The 19,784-nt window shown below is 50.8% G+C and overlaps 1 protein-coding gene across 1 annotated transcript; it reads left to right on the top strand.

Annotated features, from left to right (window-relative positions):
• The first annotated feature begins 734 nt into the window (after nt 1-734).
• Nucleotides 735-17,825, top strand: LOC119462490 (palmitoyltransferase ZDHHC15A). The gene is made up of 3 exons (XM_037723836.2): nt 735-976; nt 3,417-3,659; nt 17,209-17,825. The coding sequence occupies exons 1-3, from the start codon at nt 735-737 to the stop codon at nt 17,801-17,803; spliced, it is 1,080 nt and encodes a 359-aa protein (XP_037579764.1). The 3' UTR covers nt 17,804-17,825.
• Nucleotides 17,826-19,784: the final 1,959 nt, after the last annotated feature.

The following is a 19,784-nucleotide window of genomic DNA, read 5'->3' as shown; positions in this document are numbered from 1 at the left end:
TATGCATGTATGTATGTATGCATGTATGTATGTATGTATGTATGTATGTATGTATGTCTTAAACCGCTTTCCTGCGTACTTGGGTCATACGGTAGTCCATGTTTGAATGGGATGCGCATCGAGCTGCGGTGCTGAAGAAACAGGGTCCGAAACCAACCATCGGACGAACTTGGGTCACTGTGTATGGAGCAATTCGTACATACGTGCCGCTCTTCACCGAACCTCTTTCACGTCGACATTGGTCACTGTAGATACGGGAGTGGGTGGATGCCGCTGTTCAATAAACTTTGTCAGATCTGTCTGCAGTTTATAACCCAATGAAGAAAACATTTCAAAATATCACTACGCAAATTGCATCCTTTGGGGACTGTGCGTTGGAATTCACCTGCAAGAACGTTGCTGCAGGACATTTGTGACTTTCTGCGTGACACAAAAATTCACTTTCCTAAAATTATAACGGTTCTCCTTTTCCGTATTCCTTTTAGTACTTGAAATTACTTCACAGCTCCAAATTACCGATTTTTTCTTTATTTTCATACCTTAGCATACTTTATTGCTTAAATTTTATTCGTACTTCATACACCTATTACTATTTCTTGTAAGCTTTTATCACCTATCTTTTCCACCTTTATAATACTGCCGAATGATGCCGATGACAATGTATCGTAAATAGGGCAATCGCCAATAATTGAGAAGACGCCAAGCTAGAAGATGAAGAAGAGGAAGCCGCATGCATGCTACCCTTGAGGGACCCGTCAGATCTCGGGCAGCACGAAGACTGCAGTTTCAGGGACTGTTGTCCCACGCTGTACTGGCTGCTCTGCTGGATTCCCGTAGCGCTCGTGGCGGCGCTGTTCTCGTGGGCCTACTACGCCTACGTGGTTCTCTTCTGCTACTCCATCGTGCTCCAGGAGAGTACCGTAACGGCCGCGGCCTTCACTCTCGTCTTCCACCTGCTGCTCTTCTTGTGCCTATGGTATTTTAACGGCCTTCTTGTTAATTACTTACTAGGAGTAGTTATTACACGGTCTTCGCAGGCGTCATTTACAAAACCCGTACGTACAAATTATTCAGTCTTGACTATTTGGGTCTACCCACAAGGTCAGCATCTAGACCGCAGTAGCAGTACGTGGCCTTAACTCAGAGGCTGCTTAATGTGTTTGCTGATACTTGTTTAAAGACAGCAATTTTGCGAACAATTAGTCTTACTGGCGAAGTGCAAGGCGCTTGTCATAAAGCATTGCACTGAAACAGCGCTTATATATCGCTCTGAACTTCTTGGTGTACGCCACGAACTGAACAGGGACTGAAGTTTAACGACAGTAGGTAGCTCCAACTCCAAATCGCACCATGGAAGCGCATTCTGTTAGGAAGCTGTTCGTGAGCTACGTAGAGTGCATGTAGTGGAACGGACAGCTGGGCTAATGGAAACGGATTCATTATGAGTACGGTAGTACAATGACGACAAAGAGCAAGAGGTAAACGGGACCGGTACTAATTCACAAATTGGCCCAGCTACACACAGCGCAGCTGAAACTTACGATCCGCACCCGTGCATGAAGAGTGAAAGAACGCGACAGTGGAATGGAAGAGCGCAGTCGTCAGCCACGCCAAGCTTATCACTCATCATGCGTCACCGCGTAAACGCAGATAATGCGATGACTAATCGAACCTCTGTACACAAATCATGCGCGATGTCACATCAGTTAAGTACCAATTTATCCAGTAATGAGTGTACATGAGTTATGTCCAGAACTCCCACTAGTGAATTAGGGTCTGTGCTGTTTGCTTTCTAGTCAGTCATTTTTTGCGCAGCGTACTCATAATGAGTAGTATTCATGACCGGTTAAACCAAATGCTTAGTGAAAAAGAAGCTGGTTTCCTTCAGACCATGACTATGACCTCACACAAGAACCGCGTATATTCTTCGTGCACCCTACATCGCACGCGCGGCACGGATCATTCACCGCGCCAGTGATTCGCTGCATGTCACACGCCCGCGTGCTGAACTGCTCATTCTTTCGTCTCCTTCTGTCCTATAAGTGCTAAAGAATGGAACGGCCGTCCAACTGACATTGTTACCATCCTTTTCCCACCGTTGTTCCGAATGAGACTGATCATTTCGGGTATAGTTATTGTTCTGTAAAATTGAAAAATACGTAAAACCTAACTCTGATGCACTACTCCCCCCGGGAGCCTTTAATAACAGTAAACTAAACTGGACAGGTGTTACGAACCAACGCAAAATACGTCTTACTTCTCTCCTGACTGTACGGCCCTTCTCACATGAGATTATTGTTACCATAGAAGCCATTAACTACATGTATTCACCAATATTTCCCCGGCCAAACAAAATACCAGCTTGATTTTTAGATGAGGATATACGTCCGCGTTGACAAGTACCGAGTACACATCACTGCACTAACTGGATGTGCCCACCTTTATTTATTTATTATTTATTTATTTATTATTTATTTATTTATTTATTTATTTATTTATTTATTTATTTATTTATTTATTTATTTGATAATACCTCACAGGCCCCGTAAGAGGCAAAGGGTGAGGGGGGCATACAGTACAATTCCATACATTGTATATGAACATTTCCACAGAGTACAAATTACAGGGCAGTAGAATATTAACAGATAACTATACGTGCAAACTATTCGTGCAGGAGTAATATAATACGAATTACAGCCACAATACACAATATAGCACAGTCAACGTTGGATACATCCATAACAGAACTCACTTAAGGGTCACTCAATAAATGATCTCAATTTCATCTGCAACTGCTTCCCGGTAACCAAGACGGTGCCATGTCTGCTTGCGAAATAGTTTATTGAACCCAGCGCTAGCATTTGATCCATTTATAGTCCTTGAATTCCTTCGTGCGACAATACCTTATGCCTTAGAAACATCTGCTTCATTTTGGCGATTAAACGCTTTTAAGTACAACGGCGACTACATCCATAGAAAGGCAACGCCTGAGGATATTCTTTAGGTTCGCATGCTGTTGAAACAGCATTTATTCGGATTCAATAGGAATTTTTCATCAGTCACAACTACGTCGCGGAACTGGACATACTTCAGTTCATACCAGTCTACCCATCCGTTTGCCTCGTTGATTCATTTTTTTTTTCGTTTCGGCATATGATCTATAAAATATGAATGTTCACAGGCAGACATTCGGTAAGCCTTTGAGGGACAGGTAAATTATATAAACGAATAGCTGTTTACATAATTTTATAGAGCCTTCATTTAAAGAAAAAAGCTGCAGACGTCTCAGTCTATTGATAATGCATACCGGAGGCCCTGATAGATGTCCGAACTGTTGAATGAGAACAGTACACACTGGCGTTATCAAAGACACTGGTACGAACCCTCACTGGGCCACACTGGATTCTGATCCGCAGGTCGTTCGTACGGACCACGCTCTCGGCCCCGATCGCCGTGCCGCTTCCGTACCAACTGAGCGCTGGCGAGCAGCAAGCGCTGTCCGGCTGCCGCCGCAACGAAATCGCGTACCGCCGCCTGCTGGACATGTTGGCCCTGCAGCGCGGTGTGCTTACGGTGGGCGTGGACGGGTGCGTGCGCGTCTGCGAGCCGTGCTGCCTCATCAAACCGGACCGCTGCCACCACTGCTCCACGTGCCGAAAGTGGGTGCTCATTGCTTGCATTCTATACGCTGTTTATTCATTGAAGTACTTTACGAGGCCCCGCGATGGGCTTTGGGATTTCACACAAAGCTTCACACGAGACGTCACATGAAACTTCGTAAGCAATTTGTATCTGGGGCCTAACATGAATGACACATGAGGAATACATCTGCAGCCTACGTAATAGATACAAAACAAATATCTGAAATTGCGCATAAAACTAATAGCAATACTTGGTGTTTACTAAAGAATTTAGAGCAAGGGTGCTGACGTGGTCCAGCTGTTTTGTAACCGCACTACGCGTACTGCGGAGCATAACCTCATGCCGAAACGCTGGAGGCGCAGGCGGCGCAGGTTTCAATGAGCGCAGTGCGTTTCAAGTATGCACGATTTAAGTTCGTGAGACTCAAGCCCAACCCGCTTGAGAGCGATTTTGTGCTCGACGGCGACGAGCGACGACTTCGAGTGACGAAACGGACCGTCGCGCGAACAGATCGCTCGGTCTTTTAGCTCAATCGCTCTGTTCTAGAAATCTAGAATTCGTCGCTCGTCGCCCGGAAGTGCTATGAGCGACTAGCCAATAGCGCGAAGCCGGAACTGGATTTACATCAGTCAAGCACTACCAATTGTCGCACGGAACGAGCAAACGACTAGATTTTGATACATGCAAGAATGATAACGTAGTGCAAGACCTTTAGAATTAATTATGCTGCTCTTTACACTAAAACACATCAACTTAAATTAATAAAGCATGCGTCATGCCAGTTTCGGCGAGTATTTGCTGCCCTCATACAGGCAACACCAGGGAGACGTCGCTCAAGGTCGTCGCTCGTCTCGTCGCTCGTCTCGTCGCTCGTCTCGTCGCTCGCATGCGGTTCGACTTGTAGGCGACGAGCGACCGCGAAAGCCATCTCCATCGCGTCGCTTGTCGCCGTTGCGCGCAAGCTCGCGTGCATGCGGTTTATATTTCACTCATAAGCAGAGGCTCGAAGACAGCAGTCTGTTTACTAGGAATCGACTTTGCCCTAGACTTCAAAGGTTACCTTTAGTCCACATCATTACCTGAGAGAAATAATGTACACTAAGGTTGTTTATGTTCAAACACGTATGAACTGGCTCCTATGTAAAAGGCTCAAACGAATCCACGATTTGTTGAAACTTTGACATTTCGATCCAAGTGTGCAAATCCCTGGGCGAGAGGCTACATTTTGGGCTTTATATTGGTGGCGTTACGGTAGGAAAGCAGACGATGTCGACGACGGAGAAGAGGACGAAGTGATGTTCGTGGAAACAGCCTCTCTGTATTCTCAGCTGCTGTTTATCTATCTCCTGTAAAGACACCTTGTAAATAGTTTATAACCGTGACTTTTTTGGTGGAGGTGCTGAGTACGCGTCGTCGCCACGGAGCTCCGCAGCGGACGTCTCGCCCAGCCTGGGAACATGCATCCAGCGGCAGGCACCGCGTCTGCAGCTGCATCGCCGACTACGCAGACCCAGTATATGCATCCGTGCAACGTGCATCCACGTTGCTCTAACTCAACCGCAAGACCCCGGCAAGTTCAACGGCCTCAATGGTGTTGACGTAGAAGAATGGTTCACGATGTATGAGCGTGTCAACAAGGTGAGCAGGCGGGATCCAACCATAATGCTGGCCAATGTCGTGTTCTACCTAGACGGAACACCGCGAACGTGGTATTACACACACGAGGAAGAGCTCACCAGCTGGGAGTTGTTTAAAGAGAAGCTTTCCGACGTTTTTGGCAATCCAACCGGTCGACAGCTAGCCGCCAAGCAACAACTCGCCACGCGTGCCCAAACTGCCACCGAGTCGTATGTCTCCTACATTCAGGACGTCCTCGCCCTCTGTCATAAGATCGACACGTCAATGCCAGAAGCGGACAAGGTTGGGCATATTATCAAGGGCATCGCGGACGATGCATTCAACCTTCTGGTCTTTAGAAACTTATCGACTGTCGACGCCATCATGAAGGAATGCCGCCGTTTCGAGCAGGCGAAGAGCCGCCGTATACATAATCAGTTTACACGGCTTCCAAATACTGCAGCGACCTCTTCTAGCACCGACCCAACCGACCAATCTAGCTTGCCACCAACAAGCGAAAATGTGACCCGCATTGTGCGCCGCGAACTCGAAGCAGCGTTTCCTGTCTCGCCTCAACAGACGTCTTTGACCAATACTGCTGAGACGATATCACTGATCCAGTCCGTGGTTCGCCAGGAGATCGCTAATATGGGTCTCCCCAGCGCCTGCTCCTTGAGTCGTCCTGACACCAGCCCTGCTCATATATGCCTCGGTCCTATCACAGTCCACCCTACGGTGCCCGTTATCCCTACAGTGCGCGGAATCCATCGGACTGGCGTACGCCTGATGACAGGCCGATCTGTTTCTGCTGCGGCCGAATCGGTCACGTTTCCCGTCACTGCCGTAGCAGTTGGCCGTCCCCGCCTCGAAACACATTCTGGAATTCAAGTTCGCCCCGCTGTTCTTCACCCCGTCGCTTCTACGACGCTTCCGACGCCGCTACCTCTCCTCGCTGCTATACTCACTCGCCCTCGCCTCAACGTCGCCAGCCACGTGCGCCCCAGCTTCACCACTCGCCCTCGCCGACCTACCCAGGACCATCCCAGCCGGAAAACTAGGCAATCTGGCACCTTGGGGTAGTGCTGCAATGTAGAATTCACCGCAAAATCCTCCGTTGAAGCTGTTTACGAGACATAACCTTCTTGACGTACACGTTGATGGTACACCCGTCACAGCACTCATAGATACCGGAGCGCACATATCGATTATGACCAGCCATCTTCGCCGCCATTTACGGAAAGTTGTTACGCCTGCCGTTACTCGGGTCGTACGAATCGTCGACGGCAGCACGGTAGCCGTGATCGGACTGTGTACTGCACGTGTGAGCATTTCCGGCCGCCAAACTGTCGTCCTTTTCACTGTGTTTGACCAATGCCTCCATGACCTCATACTAGGCCTCGACTTCCTCTCTGCCCATTCAGCACTCATCGATTGTTTCTCAAGTACTGTGCGTCTTGACCTGCCTCTGCTGGACGATCCTCCGACACCTAGCGAAATTCGCTTAAGACCGACTGATTTTGTTCCCGTTCCACCACAGGCCTTGACATACATCGAAATGGCGCCATCTACGCCAGTTCCCGATGGTGATTACGTCTCCGATCCTATAACTGACATCGTTCTCAGCCACAACGTTACTGTCCCGCATACAATACTGAGAGTCACAGACAATTGCACATATCTCCCTGTGGTGAATTTCGGGCTCACAAAGCAAATTCTGCCTAAAGATATCACCCTGGCTAGGATCACTGCTTTAGAAGTTCACTGCGCTGAGACTTTTGTCGTCGACGCGTCCTGTGAACCTTTCCGGTCTGCCACTTGTACTGACCACGACTTAGGAAAATGATCGCCCCGAATCTCACACCTGTGGACGCTGACCAGCTCTTCAGTTTATTGGTTTCGTACAAGGTCATATTCGACCTGAACAACCGTCCCTTAGGCCAGACGCTACTTGTCAAACACCGTATACATACAGGCGATAATCCTCCCATCCATCGGTGACCCTACCGAGTTTCCGCTTCGGAGCGCCAAGTCATCAACACAGAAGTAGACAAGATGCTCGCGAAAGACATCATTGAGCCGTCGTCATGGCCCTGGGCGTCACCTGTTGTGCTGGTCAAAAAGAAGGATGGCACACGGAGATTCTGCGTCGACTAAGGGCACCTCAACCGCATCACGAAGAAGGGCGTCTACCCACTACCTCGTATAGATGACGCCCTTGATAGCCTATACGGAGCACAGTATTTTTCATCCATCGACCTACGGTCCGGATATTGGCAAATCGCTGTGGATGATCTCGATCGTGAAAAGACCGCCTTTATAACGCCTGATGGTCTTTACCACTTCAAGGTTATGACTTTTAGGCTATGCAACGCTCCGGCTACCTTTGAGCGTATGATGGACTCATTACTCCAAGGATTTAAGTGGTCGACTTGTCTCTGCTACCTAGATGATGTTATTGTGTTCTCGCCCACATTCAGCACACACCTTGAGCGCCTTTCAGCTCTACTTGCTGTTTTTCGCAAGGCCGGTCTACAGCTCAACTCGAAGAAATGTAACTTCGGCCACCGTGAAATTACAGTCCTTGGACATGTCGTTAATGCATCCGGCCGGACCCGGAGAAAATTCGCGCCGTGAAAGATTTTCCTGTCCCACAGTCCGCCACAAAAGATGTCCGAAGCTTCGTGGGCCTTTGCTCTTACTTCCGCCGCTTTGTTAAAGGTTTTGCCACCATAGCACGCCTTCTGACAGATCTTCTGAAGAAAAGTGTGCTGTTTTCATGGGGAGACTCTGAGGCCGTCGCCTTTTCTCGCCTTACCACCATACTCACCACCCCGCCGATTCTAGGACACTTCGACACGTCAGCCCCTACAGAGGTGCGCACCGATGCCAGTGGCCACGGCATCGGTGCCGTCTTGGCACAAGTTCAGCACGGCCGTGAATGTGTTATCGCGTACGCTAGCCGTCTTTTGTCACCTGCGGAGCGGAATTACTCTATTACCTAGCGCGAATGTTTGGCACTTGTGTGGGCAGTAGCGAAATTCCGTCCCTATTTATACGGCAGGCCCTTTTCTATTGTAACGGACCACCACGCCCTCTGTTGGCTTTCGGCCTTAAAAGATCCCACAGGGAGGCTCGGACGATGGGCTTTGCGGCTACAGGAGTATTCCTATTCGGTGGTGTATATATATAGCTATAGGTCTGGTCGCCTACACAATGACGCTGACTGCTTGTCCCGTTACGCTGTCCACACGCCCGCCAACGCCATCACGGATGCTTCCGCAAGTGTTCTTTCCATTTCCCAGCTTTTGTACATGGCCCATGAGCAACGCCATGACGTTACCTTGAGGACCCTCATTGACCGAATGGAATCTGCTCCCACTGATCCATCGTTACGGTGGTTCGTCCTCAACGACGGGATATTGTACCTCCGCAATTTTCACCCTCATGGCCCTCCTCTTCTATTTGTCGTTCCCCAACACCTCCGCTTAACCGTGCTTCAGGAGCTTCATGATGCACCTACTAGAGCACTGCACGGGCTCGAGCTTACCCGAAAGCCCGGGCCCGGCCCGGCCCGTAGGCCGGGTCGGGCCAGGTAGGGCAGTTTTTTCACGGGCTCGGGCCGGGCTCGGGTACGGCATGGGCTTTTTGACCCGGGCCCGGGCCGGGCTCGGGTATTTCGACGCGGGCCCGGGCCGGGCTCGGACTTTCTGGTGGTGCATGTAACGTGCAGCGAGTTATCCGCACGCGTCTCGACTCTGAAAACGTTGCCCCGGCGCAGCTGGAAGCTAGCAGTGCTACTCCTGCGTACTTCCATTTTCTTGTCATCATATTTTGCGCTGTTTCAACAGAATGTAAAAGTCCAGAAAGACTAAAGACACCTCTAACCAAAGGATGCCATTGTATTCCTTACCTAAATCAATGTAATTAATGCTTTCAGCGCGGTGTAAGCGCGTTCGCGACTTGCTGATTCTTCGAAGGCGAATTGGTAAAACGATGACTGGTAAGATAAGATAATTCGTCACGCGGCTGAAATATGGCACTGCGTCCATCCATGATTGCACGCATGTTCTCAACCAGCCGCCTAGCAGCAGCTCATTACGCTGCACCATGGAGGAACGAGAAGCTTTCTTTCTCCATTTACTCCATCCATGCGCTGCGCTCACGACCTGTCGTGGCTGCGCTTCGGCTAGAGTGTACTACAATACGGTTGAGTGGGACGAGCGGCTGGGGCGGCGCATGCTTTGCAGTGAGGCGCCCGACGTGGAAAAATACTGTGGCGGCGCTGCGATAGAAGTGAATTGGGCGGTATCGAAGTCGCGCCGTTGGAAACTGCTGGCGATACTGCTCGGCAGGGCCATTCGTACTACTTCGCGCCCTGGTATTAGCGTTCAGACCACTCAAATTGTGTTCATAATTGCATATTACATGCCTTAAGAATGAATTCCTTTCATTCTCTTCTTTATTTTATTTTTTATTGCCACTCGATGGTCTTTTTCGGTTTCGAGTCGGGTTCGGGCCGGGTTCAGGCCGGTTTCGAGCCGGGCTCGGGCCGGGCTCGGGCCCAAGGTAAAGGGGTGGCGGGCCGGGCCGGGCGGGTAACGTAGATTATTTCCGGGCCCGGGCCGGGCCCGGGTCTCGCCATAAAACTTTTGGTCGGGCTCGGGCGGGCCGACCGATGTAAAATCGGGCCCGGGCCGGGCCCGGGCTAAAATAATCGGCCCGTGCAGTGCTCTAGCACCTACTGCCGGACACCTAGGGGTTGCTCGCACTTACGACCGCGTGCGCCGCCGCTTCTACTGGCCCGGCCTCGCACGCTCCGTGCGGCGATACGTAGCTGCTTGCAAGCCCTGCCAACATCGAAAAAAGCCAGCAATGCTTCCTGCCGGGTACTTACAGCCGATCGCCATTCCAACTGAGCCATTCTTCCGCGTGGGTTTGGATCTCCTTGGCCCTTTCCCCGAGTCCAGCTCTGTCAACAGGTGGATCGCTGTGGCTACTTATTACGCGACGCTCCACGCCATCACTCGGGCGCTTCCCACGAGCTGCGCGACTGACGTTGCCGATTTCCTACTCCGGGATATCATTTTAGTACATGGCGCCCCGCGACAGCTCCTTACCGACCGTGGCTGCCCTTTTCTCTCCCAAGTCATGGCCGATATCCTACACTCCTGTTCTACCAAGCACAAACTCACTATACCTCCTATCATCCCCAGACCAACGGCCTTACTGAGCGGCTTAATCGGACCATCACTGACAAGCTATCGAAATACGTTTCACCCGACCACAAGGACTGGGATATTGCGCTACCCTATGTCACGTTCGCCTATAATTCGTCCCGCCACGATAACAACTTTTACTTGCTCTTCGGTCGTGACCCTGTATTACCATTGGACGCTTCGCTCCCCTTGGTACGGAATTCCCGGACCGAGTATGCCCGAGACGCCATTGCCCACGCTGACCATGCGCGCCAGCTTGCCCATACTCGTTTGTTGGCATCGCAGGAAACTCAAAAGCACGCTTACAATTGCCGCCATCGTGAGACATACTTTTCACCAGGCTCTCTCGTACTACTCTGGTCCCCTTGCCGACGAGTGGAGCTCTCCGAAAAACTCTTTCCGTGCTACAAAGGTCCTTACCGCGTTCTACGTCAAGTGACCAATGTCACCTATGAGATCATCCCAGTGACATCCGTCGGGCCACCCGGTTCCACATAACCTGACGTCCTACACGTCTCTCGGCTTAAGCTCTATTATGCCCTCACCGATGACCCCATCTGAAGCACCGGGACGGTGCTTTTTCCGCCGGGGGTTGTGTTACGGTAGGAAAGCAGACAATGTCGACGACGGAGAAGAGGGCGAAGTGATGTTCGTGGAAACAGCCTCTCTGTATTCTCAGCTGCTTTTTATCTATCTCCTGTAAATACACCTTTTAAATAGTTTATACCCGTGACTTTTTATAAATGCCAACATGCCGAAATGTTCAAGTCGTAGTTCATTGCTATTCGAAGTAACTGGTTCTTTGTGCATGTGTTTCACAGTAACGCGTATATTTTTTACCACTAGAAATCAAAACATGGATAAGTAATAAGGACGCCATTATCATCGCCTTGGCGCTCTTTGGCCACATCTGGCCCTTGCGCCAATAAACCCCACTAATCATCATCATCATCAGTCGTGCGGAAACTCACGAATACATCGTCATGAGACTTTTTTACTCTTGTTAGGCGCACGCTTTTTGCGTGTGTTCTTTGTCTTTTACTGGATGCGGGCCTTATATGAGGCAGCCCTATGGCTCCTCACTGCAGCCTCGAACTGCCATCACACTGCTACGCAAAATTGCACAACCAGTGGCGCCCGAATATGTCGCTGGCCGATTTTTCTTGCACAGACAATGCATGCCATGCCCAAAATTGGGCACGTCGTTGCCCGAGAATCGGGTAGTCCGAAAAAATGAATTGCGACAGTAAAATCGATTATGTGATTGTTTAGAGCGCCAGTACAGCGGAAAATTCGTTTATTGACTCTTGCTTAGCCTTGTGATCCATTAAAATAAAATATATGTACACTTTGTGACGGCCGGGGCGGCGGGTGCGTTTCGCGTTCAACCATCGCGGAACCCGACGTGCGTCGCGTGGTTAGTCGTGAAATTCAGATGTGGCAATCACCGCCGTAACTCCGTGACACTGTTAGCTTACGATGTGCTGCGCAAAATCAGCTTGGAGCTTTACTCGCTGTATTCCCACACGCGAGCTTACACCGTTCAGCTCTGAAAGCGCACATACCAACTTGGTAGGAATTCGCAGTAGTTGTCGGCGGAACGCCCGCGGACCCAAACTCCACTTCATGTACGTGGCTGTCAGTCGAGCTCGTGCACGTCATCTCGCTCTCGATCGCCGATGCTGTCTATTGGTACAAGCATTTTCAAGGTGAACTTCCTGCAACGGCTTGCCGCCGCTCACATCCGTTGGCTACTGGCCTACCGTCGGGCCACCCGGTTCCACATCACCTGACGTCGTACACGTCTCTCGGCTTTAGCCCTATTATGCAGTTACGCCGGCTCCCACGAAGCAGGGGTGCTTCGTGGGAGCCGGCGAAGAAAGTTGCGGTTTGGTGCAGAGTGTGGGGTTGTGGTGATGATGATAGTGCCATTGCTGGCAGTGAGTGAGTGAGGGAATGAGTGAGTGAGTGTCAACTTTATTATTAGAATGGGTAAGGGGTAAGGGAGGCTAAGCTACGCAGGCTGCCAGGCTGTGTTTCATGATGGCGTCTTCAGCTCGTGCCAGGACCCGTGTCTGGATATCTCGGTCGGTGCTGGAGAGAACGCCTCCCATTGTTCGTGGGTGGGGGGTAGCGAGACGAGGTCGGTGGGCGTGGGATCTTCCGGGCAGCCCCAGAGGATGCGGTTTAATGAGGCAACGTCGCCGCACAGGCAGCAGCGTGGATCGATGACAACAGGGTACGTGGATGTGCGAGCACACTAGGGGACATGGAAAGGTGCGGGTCTGGAGGCGACGCCAGGCGATCTCGGACTGCTTGGGAAGACTGCCATGTGAGGTTGGGTAGGCGTACCGTTCGAGACGATAGTGCTGGTTAATGTCGTGGTAGGTGACCAGGGGCTCCGGCACCAAGGCGTCCGACGCGGAGGGGCCCACCGCTCGGTCGACAAATCCTCGAGCGTGTTGGTGAGCCGACTCGTTGCCGGAGTGGCCCGAGTGGGCGGGGGCCCAGACCAGTTCAATGTGACGCGGTTCGTCTTCCAGTAGGAGTGGACGAAGGAGCAGTAAGGTGGTAGGCGAGACGAGACCTCGGGCGAAGTTGGAGATGGCGTGCTTGGAGTCGGGCAGTATATGACGCTGGCGTCGGTCGAGGTGGCGGCTAAAGCGATGGCCGCCTCCTCAGCCTGGACAACGTAGGGTGTTCGAACGGTGGCGGCCGTGATTTTCGGCCCTGAGGGTGGCGAGGATGGCGAGGCGAAGACGACTGCGAAGGCGTCCTCGGGCGAGGCACAACGGGCCGTATCCACGTAGGCGACGGCCGGGTGGTCGGCGTACTTGGCATGAAGCATGGCTGCACGGGCTTGGCGGCGGGCGTCGTGGTGTCCCGTGAGCATATTCTTGGGTAGCGGCTTGATGGAGAAGGCTGCCCGAAGAGCATGCGGTAGTGAGACCAGGTCTGGCGGGTGCGAGGAGGTCTCATGACCGATAGAAGAAAGGATGTGGCGACCGGTCGGCGAACGATGAAGGCGTTGCACCTGAGTGGTGCGGTGAGCCAAATCAATTCGTCGAGCGTGTTGTGGACTCCGAGGCGGAGGAGACACGCCACGGACGCGTTTGGGGGGAAGGCCGAGGGCAGTCTTGTATGCCCGGCGGATGATTGCCGGCAGTACAATTTCGTCATCTACTGAGCGTAAAGAGCACGAGGCGGACGCGTAGTAAAATCTTTTTTAGGCGCCCGTTCCTACGGCGAGCCTCGTCAGAGTCGGCGGCGTAACCGAACGAGCGAGCACAGCACAAGATGAAATATTGAATGCGGAGCGCGAGATGAACGAAGCAAGCCGCGAACGGCGGAGACCAATGAGAGCGGCCTCTTCACTGACGTCCTCGCGGGAAACTGGTATTATACAGACCCGACTTACCGCTCACTGCGTACTCGCATCTGGTCTCAGCCGGACCGCTCATTTCGTACTCTTGTCTGCTCGCGTCAGCTCTCGCTCGCGCTTGTTTGGTTAGCTTGGTTGGGTCTCGTTCGCACTTGTTTCGAGTGTCATGCTTTGCGATTGCTTTTTAGCTATGATGAGTCAAACCGAGACGTCCTGATGGAAAGGTTTTTGGAGACAGTGCGCCACATCAGATTCTGTACGACAAGACGGACCCTGAATAGAATGACGCGGAGGCGACACCCAATACCTCATACTCCTAGAGTTTGGAACGCGGCGACGACTCAACAGAAGAGCGCGCACCAACATGATTGTGATCAGAGGCAACGACGTCGCCCTCTTCATAAGACATGACTCGCATTAAGATCGAAAGACGAAGAACGCAAACACAGCGCCGACCTGTCAGCAAACGAAGGAAAAAGCACGCGACATCTCGCACCTACAAATAGAAGGCAACATTTTCATGCTGTCACGTGACTGCCGCAGCGGCTCGCCGCGTGGCCGCTCTACCGCAGTTGCGCTTTAACGCCGGCGGCGCGCAGCGCGCGTTTTACCGCTAGTGCGCAACTGCGGTAAAACGCTTTCTGCAGCAACGATCGCTCCGAGATAGCTCCAGAGTAGCACGCGTCGTCTGTTTGTTCACCGATAACGTCATTGATAGGGCATCCGGCGAGCACGTCAAAACAAAGCTCTGCATGAGCAGAGGTCTGCCTGCGGCGGCTGGTCGGAATCGGCTGCTCAAAGTCACTGCCTCTCGCAATCTCCCGATTAGCGAGTCAGTCGCGCCAGACTTCGCTCCGTTTGCAGCGTGCCGCACGAGACAGATTGTCCACGCCAGCCAGTATACCGTGAAATGAAAACACGTATAGAGCTAGCGCTCAAATTTTTCATTAAGGAGTGTTGTAATCGTCGGTTATTTTTTTTTTTTTCGTGAGACGTTCGCTCTCCAAAGTGGGTGCAGGTATTATGAGAGGCTGTCAGATTTATTCAAGTAAATAGTATAAACAGTGGGTTTCGTGAAGGTTCTACTACTTTAATGCGATTGTGGTGCATTCCATTCTATTCCATTTCTTCAACAACTCACGAATGCTCTTGTGCATATGATCCATGTGCTTGTACTCCGTGAGGTAATTCTTACAATGCAAATAAAAATGGCCCTGTTCTTTCGAACCGTCAGGTCACTCGGCACAAAGGCCTAATAGAAGAATACGAAGTTTATTCTTTCTTTCCAGGTACAATAGAAATGGAACCAAGAGTCTGTGTCACAGACCCCGTGAACGAGGCGCAAACGCCGGCTCAAATTCCAAAGCCGACTTATCAGCTTCCGAAAATAATCCCACGAAAGCGAGGGCATTTAATAATGGGCCCTCTGGTGCGCCAGCGAACGCCGGTTGCTGTCCAAAGACCGAGTCAGAGCCCAGAGTTGTCGAAACACAACAAAATATATTCTTCACACAAGGCAGTTACACACAGACTTGCACACTATACTAGATACAACACAATACAAATCAGATGGGTATTCACAAAACACAGGAAAATAATTAACGAAAAGCACTAAGAGTCCAACACTTAAAGTACAAAACAAATAGGAACACTAAGTGTCCAATCGTATTCACCCGTGTTGGTCTTGTCAGACGATCTCGGCGTAGCTCGGGGCAAATCTCGATGAAGGAACTTCTTCCTGAAATGGAGACGCTCAATGAACTCGTCGACTAGCTTGCCGGGGAATCTCCTTCTTCCGCAGACAGGCAGCCTTCACGTTACATCTCTTTACCGGAGCGGTCTGGTCTGAACTCCTGATTCTCGCACGGCGGTTATACAGGCCTTCTCGAACTTTCCTATCGGAGTCGTGATCCCGTAGCATGGCCAAAGCCTGGGAATCTTCGAGTCTTTTCTCGTACGTTCGACCGCCGCCGTCGGAGCGTCGTCGAGGGGTGGTGAGTCATCCTGTTGGCGCACGCTCAGGCTGTAGTAATCTCTCTTGACTCGCCGGGTGAGAAGGTGTCTCGGCGCGCGCGTGTGCTCTCTCTCTCTGGTTACCGTCGCATCGACGTCTAGACTCCGTTGGTCACGTCGGCTGTTTGCGGCATATGTGCTCTCCCCCTCGGTTGAAGTTGCCGTGGGGCCGGCGTGTTCTTTCGCTGGCTTGCGTGACATGCGGTGCGCGCTTAGATAACGCGCTCTTTCGTGACAACCTGACAAAGGCTTTTGCTTCAGTCAGCATTTCAAGCGGAGAAAGCTCACATACGAACAATGAAATGTCATGATATATGAAGTTGTTACGGGCCGAGGTTTCGTAAACCTTCAACAGCCTCTGCTTGGACCTCAAGTCAGGTTGACCATCGGAGAGGGTCCGGCAGGAAAGGTGAGGTGACGTAAAAACAAGTAACACAAGTTTAATACATAGTTACGGGTGAGCGGCGTGCTCCAAAGAAAACATATAAGAAACGTTCAGCGTGCATGCTCCTGCACGCTAGGGCAAAGAAAGAGTTTTTCACGTGGCAGCTTGCTGGCTTTCTTATACCGTCCACCATGTGGGCATTCTCCTTCTCTCGTGCCCCCACTGCAAATGGCCTTCTTAGGAACGTCAGGGCAAACCAGAAGAAGTAGTGAGGGTGAGTTGTCGCATTGACAATGAACGGTCCAAGCGGGGTTAGTACGTCACAAGCGGGTATGAGCTGGTCGCAAGGCGGCACTTCAGGTTTCGCACGCTGTGCGCATACTCCCCTCCGACCCACGCGACGGACACATCTGCTAATGTTGACAAGCGAGATCGTTAGGCACGCCGTTTCCTATGCGTTTGCAGTTCTTCTGGGCATGACTGCTCAAAGTGAATCGTAACAACGTACGATCGACCAAAAAAGTTTACGAACCATGTGATCTCAGAAAACGCTAAATATTCCAGCAGCTTTTTAATGTAGCCAGTAAAACCGTAGATCACAATGTTGTTCGTATATACCAGTAGATACCACAGATGGAAATACCAGACTGCGTTTTGAGACTGCGGCGATATTCAGCTTTTTGTCAGGTCCCTTGGTCCGTAACCTTTTTTTGGTCGATAGTACATACTATTGTACGTCATTCCCTCACCCAGGCCTAATTGCTAATAATCATCTCAGATATTATTTTATGCAACCCATAATATGGCGCAGAAAACACTTTTGACCGAAAAGCTAATAGGCTACACGTTCTCTTTTTTATTTTTTTTTATTGCAGCAGGCGGTGTGACATCAACAAGTGACCCAGACTGAGGTCTCTGGTTATTCAAATAAACTTTATTCTTTGTCTCTGCAGGTGCATTCTGAAGATGGATCACCACTGTCCGTGGTTCAACAATTGTGTCCACTTCGGCAATTACAAGTTCTTCCTGCTCACGCTCTTCTACGCAGTGGCGTTGTCGGTCTACGGCGTCACAACAATGGGCACCCACGTAGTCAAAATGTGGCTCGGCGCCACCGCAACGCCATCCTCATTTCATCTGACACTCGTAACTCTGCTCGGAGTGGTGCTGGCGCTCGGCCTGGGCAGCTTCCTGTGCGCGCATATCTCCATGATGCTGGGCAACGAGACCACCCTGGAGGATATGCGGGGTCCCGTGTTCAGAAACCCCGAGGACTCGTTCGACGTCGGCCGCTACCACAACTTCGTCCAAGTGTTCGGTCCACGGGTGTTGCTGTGGGTGGTACCGGTGTTCACCAGCATCGGCGACGGGGTGAGATTCCCGACCAAGATGCACCCTGTGTTGGAGGTTTCACAGACGCTGCCGGCGTTGGCGGACGCTCGAATAACGCCTCGCGATGCATCCCCTGGAATGGTTCGACCAGCACGGTTGTCTACAGATTCGCTGCGTGACTCCCGTCCCGCATCTCCACTATCTGCTCGCATGTAGCTGACACTTATTCAATACTTCCTGTTCACAAATTGCTGGCTACGTATTAAAATACATTCGACGATAATTTTTTAATACGAAATGAAAAAAATACAGCATAAAGCATCTCACGCCGACTGTCGGCGGTAATACAAACGGCAATCGAGCAATGCCGCGCGCGCCCGCCCGGCCGCTGTGGCGGGGACAGAGTGCGCTCCGCGCTGTGTTTTCGCGGCTTAGTTCGCGTTGATGCGAGCCATGGCACGAAAGTCGATCACTTCGGTCGCTGCTGCTGGCACGCTTACTCACTCCAGCGTTTTGACAGCGAGTTTCCCCGGTCATCGAGTGAGATGCGTTCATGTTTGCTTGTGCGCGCGTGACATCATGCTTGTTCATTCAGTTAGTGTGTTTATGTCTACAAGTTTATACGGCCAATAAACCTACTATCCTTACTACGTATAGCTGTCCACTAATTTGCTATCGCAATCGATCATTCGCCTTTCAGCGAAAGTGCGCCTTTCTTCACTCATGACGAGAGCTTGGAGCACTGAACGAAGCCGATGCAGTGTGGACCTGATCAAGGCCGAAATATTGGCTGAGGCAAACTATGAGCAAACCTGCTAGGAGTTCTAATAGTTCGTGCGATCAGACTGAGCCATTTTAGAGGCGGTTCGATCTGACAAGAAATATGACTAAGAAAGTAAAACAAGGGGCGTCGAGTACTTCCCAGGCTCTTAATGAGTAACGTGTTGAAACTAAGCCGCAGCTGTTTTGTGAGTGACTACTTTTTGAGTTGCCCGAATGTTCGTTAATATTGATAACTTTATTTCGTGTCGGAGGATATTAGTGATGTATAATATAGTTTTGTTTTGATAGATATATATTTGAACTTCAATTGCTAGCGCAATACCGGTGTAATTGGAGATCGCAGGTAGAGGCCTTTGTCCAGCAGTGGACATAAATATAGGCTGATGATGATGGTGATATTAGAACTTCAATTGTATCAGTTACGCTATATTTCCCTGTTTCAGAGATGGTAAAATATTGCAAGAGACAGTTTTCTGCCCAATGTTAAAAATTACTTATCGCAGTTAATTTCTCATCGCGCTGTGTCAATCCCCCCCCCCCCCCCCCTGCGGTCAGCATTTCCCGCACTTGGCTAGCCCTAACCCTAACGCACGACCGAGACATCATGATGGTGATGGTATGACAACGGATGCATGATAGCGTCTGTGTGACGAAGAAGCAATGACGGCGATAGCATGACAGCGGCAGCAAAATCACGATTGAATGACGACAGCGTGATACAATGACGGACAAGGAATGGCGTCAATGGATCAGCGAAGCGCTATGACGACAGGAATGGAATGGCTTGTTGCACAAAAGCCATAGCCATGTCTTCACGATGTGCCGGTGCGCACGACTGAACAAACGAGGTGTGTGCCCAGTGCTGGTAGCTCAAGGGAAATTTACCTAGCTCTGCGTGTTCTAAACCTTCTTTGGGGAAATAGGGACATTTTTTCCAAATATGGGGATATTTTACGCTGGAACTTTACAACAGCGGAATGACTGACGTGACGGCGTTTTCTGATTTCGGTCACCGCAAATAGCCTTCTAATTGGCGTGTACATTATAACTTTTTTCGTACATCAGCGCCATCAACACATCTCGCCGAGTTAACGACATTGCGCGTATGCCCTGGACTCTTTGACGAAGAACTGCTACTGCGATTTCGTCTTTCGTACCTCTAGCTGTGCTGTCGAAGTCTGGGCACTTCGAATGAAAAGTTCATGAAACAAGCGTATGCAACACCAAACAGTCACGGGCAAATCTGGGCTCAGGTGGTCGCATGTACCTATAGAGCCAAGACGACGATGTGGTCGCAGCGCTAAACAATCGACAATGCACGCCTATAATTATAACCCGCTGTGGTTTCCGAAACGGTTATGGTGTTGGGCTGCTGAGCACGAGGTAGCGGGATCGAATCCCGGCCACGGCGGCC

This window comes from Dermacentor silvarum, chromosome 8 (genome assembly GCF_013339745.2).
Source record: "Dermacentor silvarum isolate Dsil-2018 chromosome 8, BIME_Dsil_1.4, whole genome shotgun sequence".
In the NCBI taxonomy this organism is placed as follows: domain Eukaryota; kingdom Metazoa; phylum Arthropoda; class Arachnida; order Ixodida; family Ixodidae; genus Dermacentor; species Dermacentor silvarum.
Note: the sequence above shows the minus strand (reverse complement) of the source record. Positions and strands in the feature narration are given on the sequence as shown.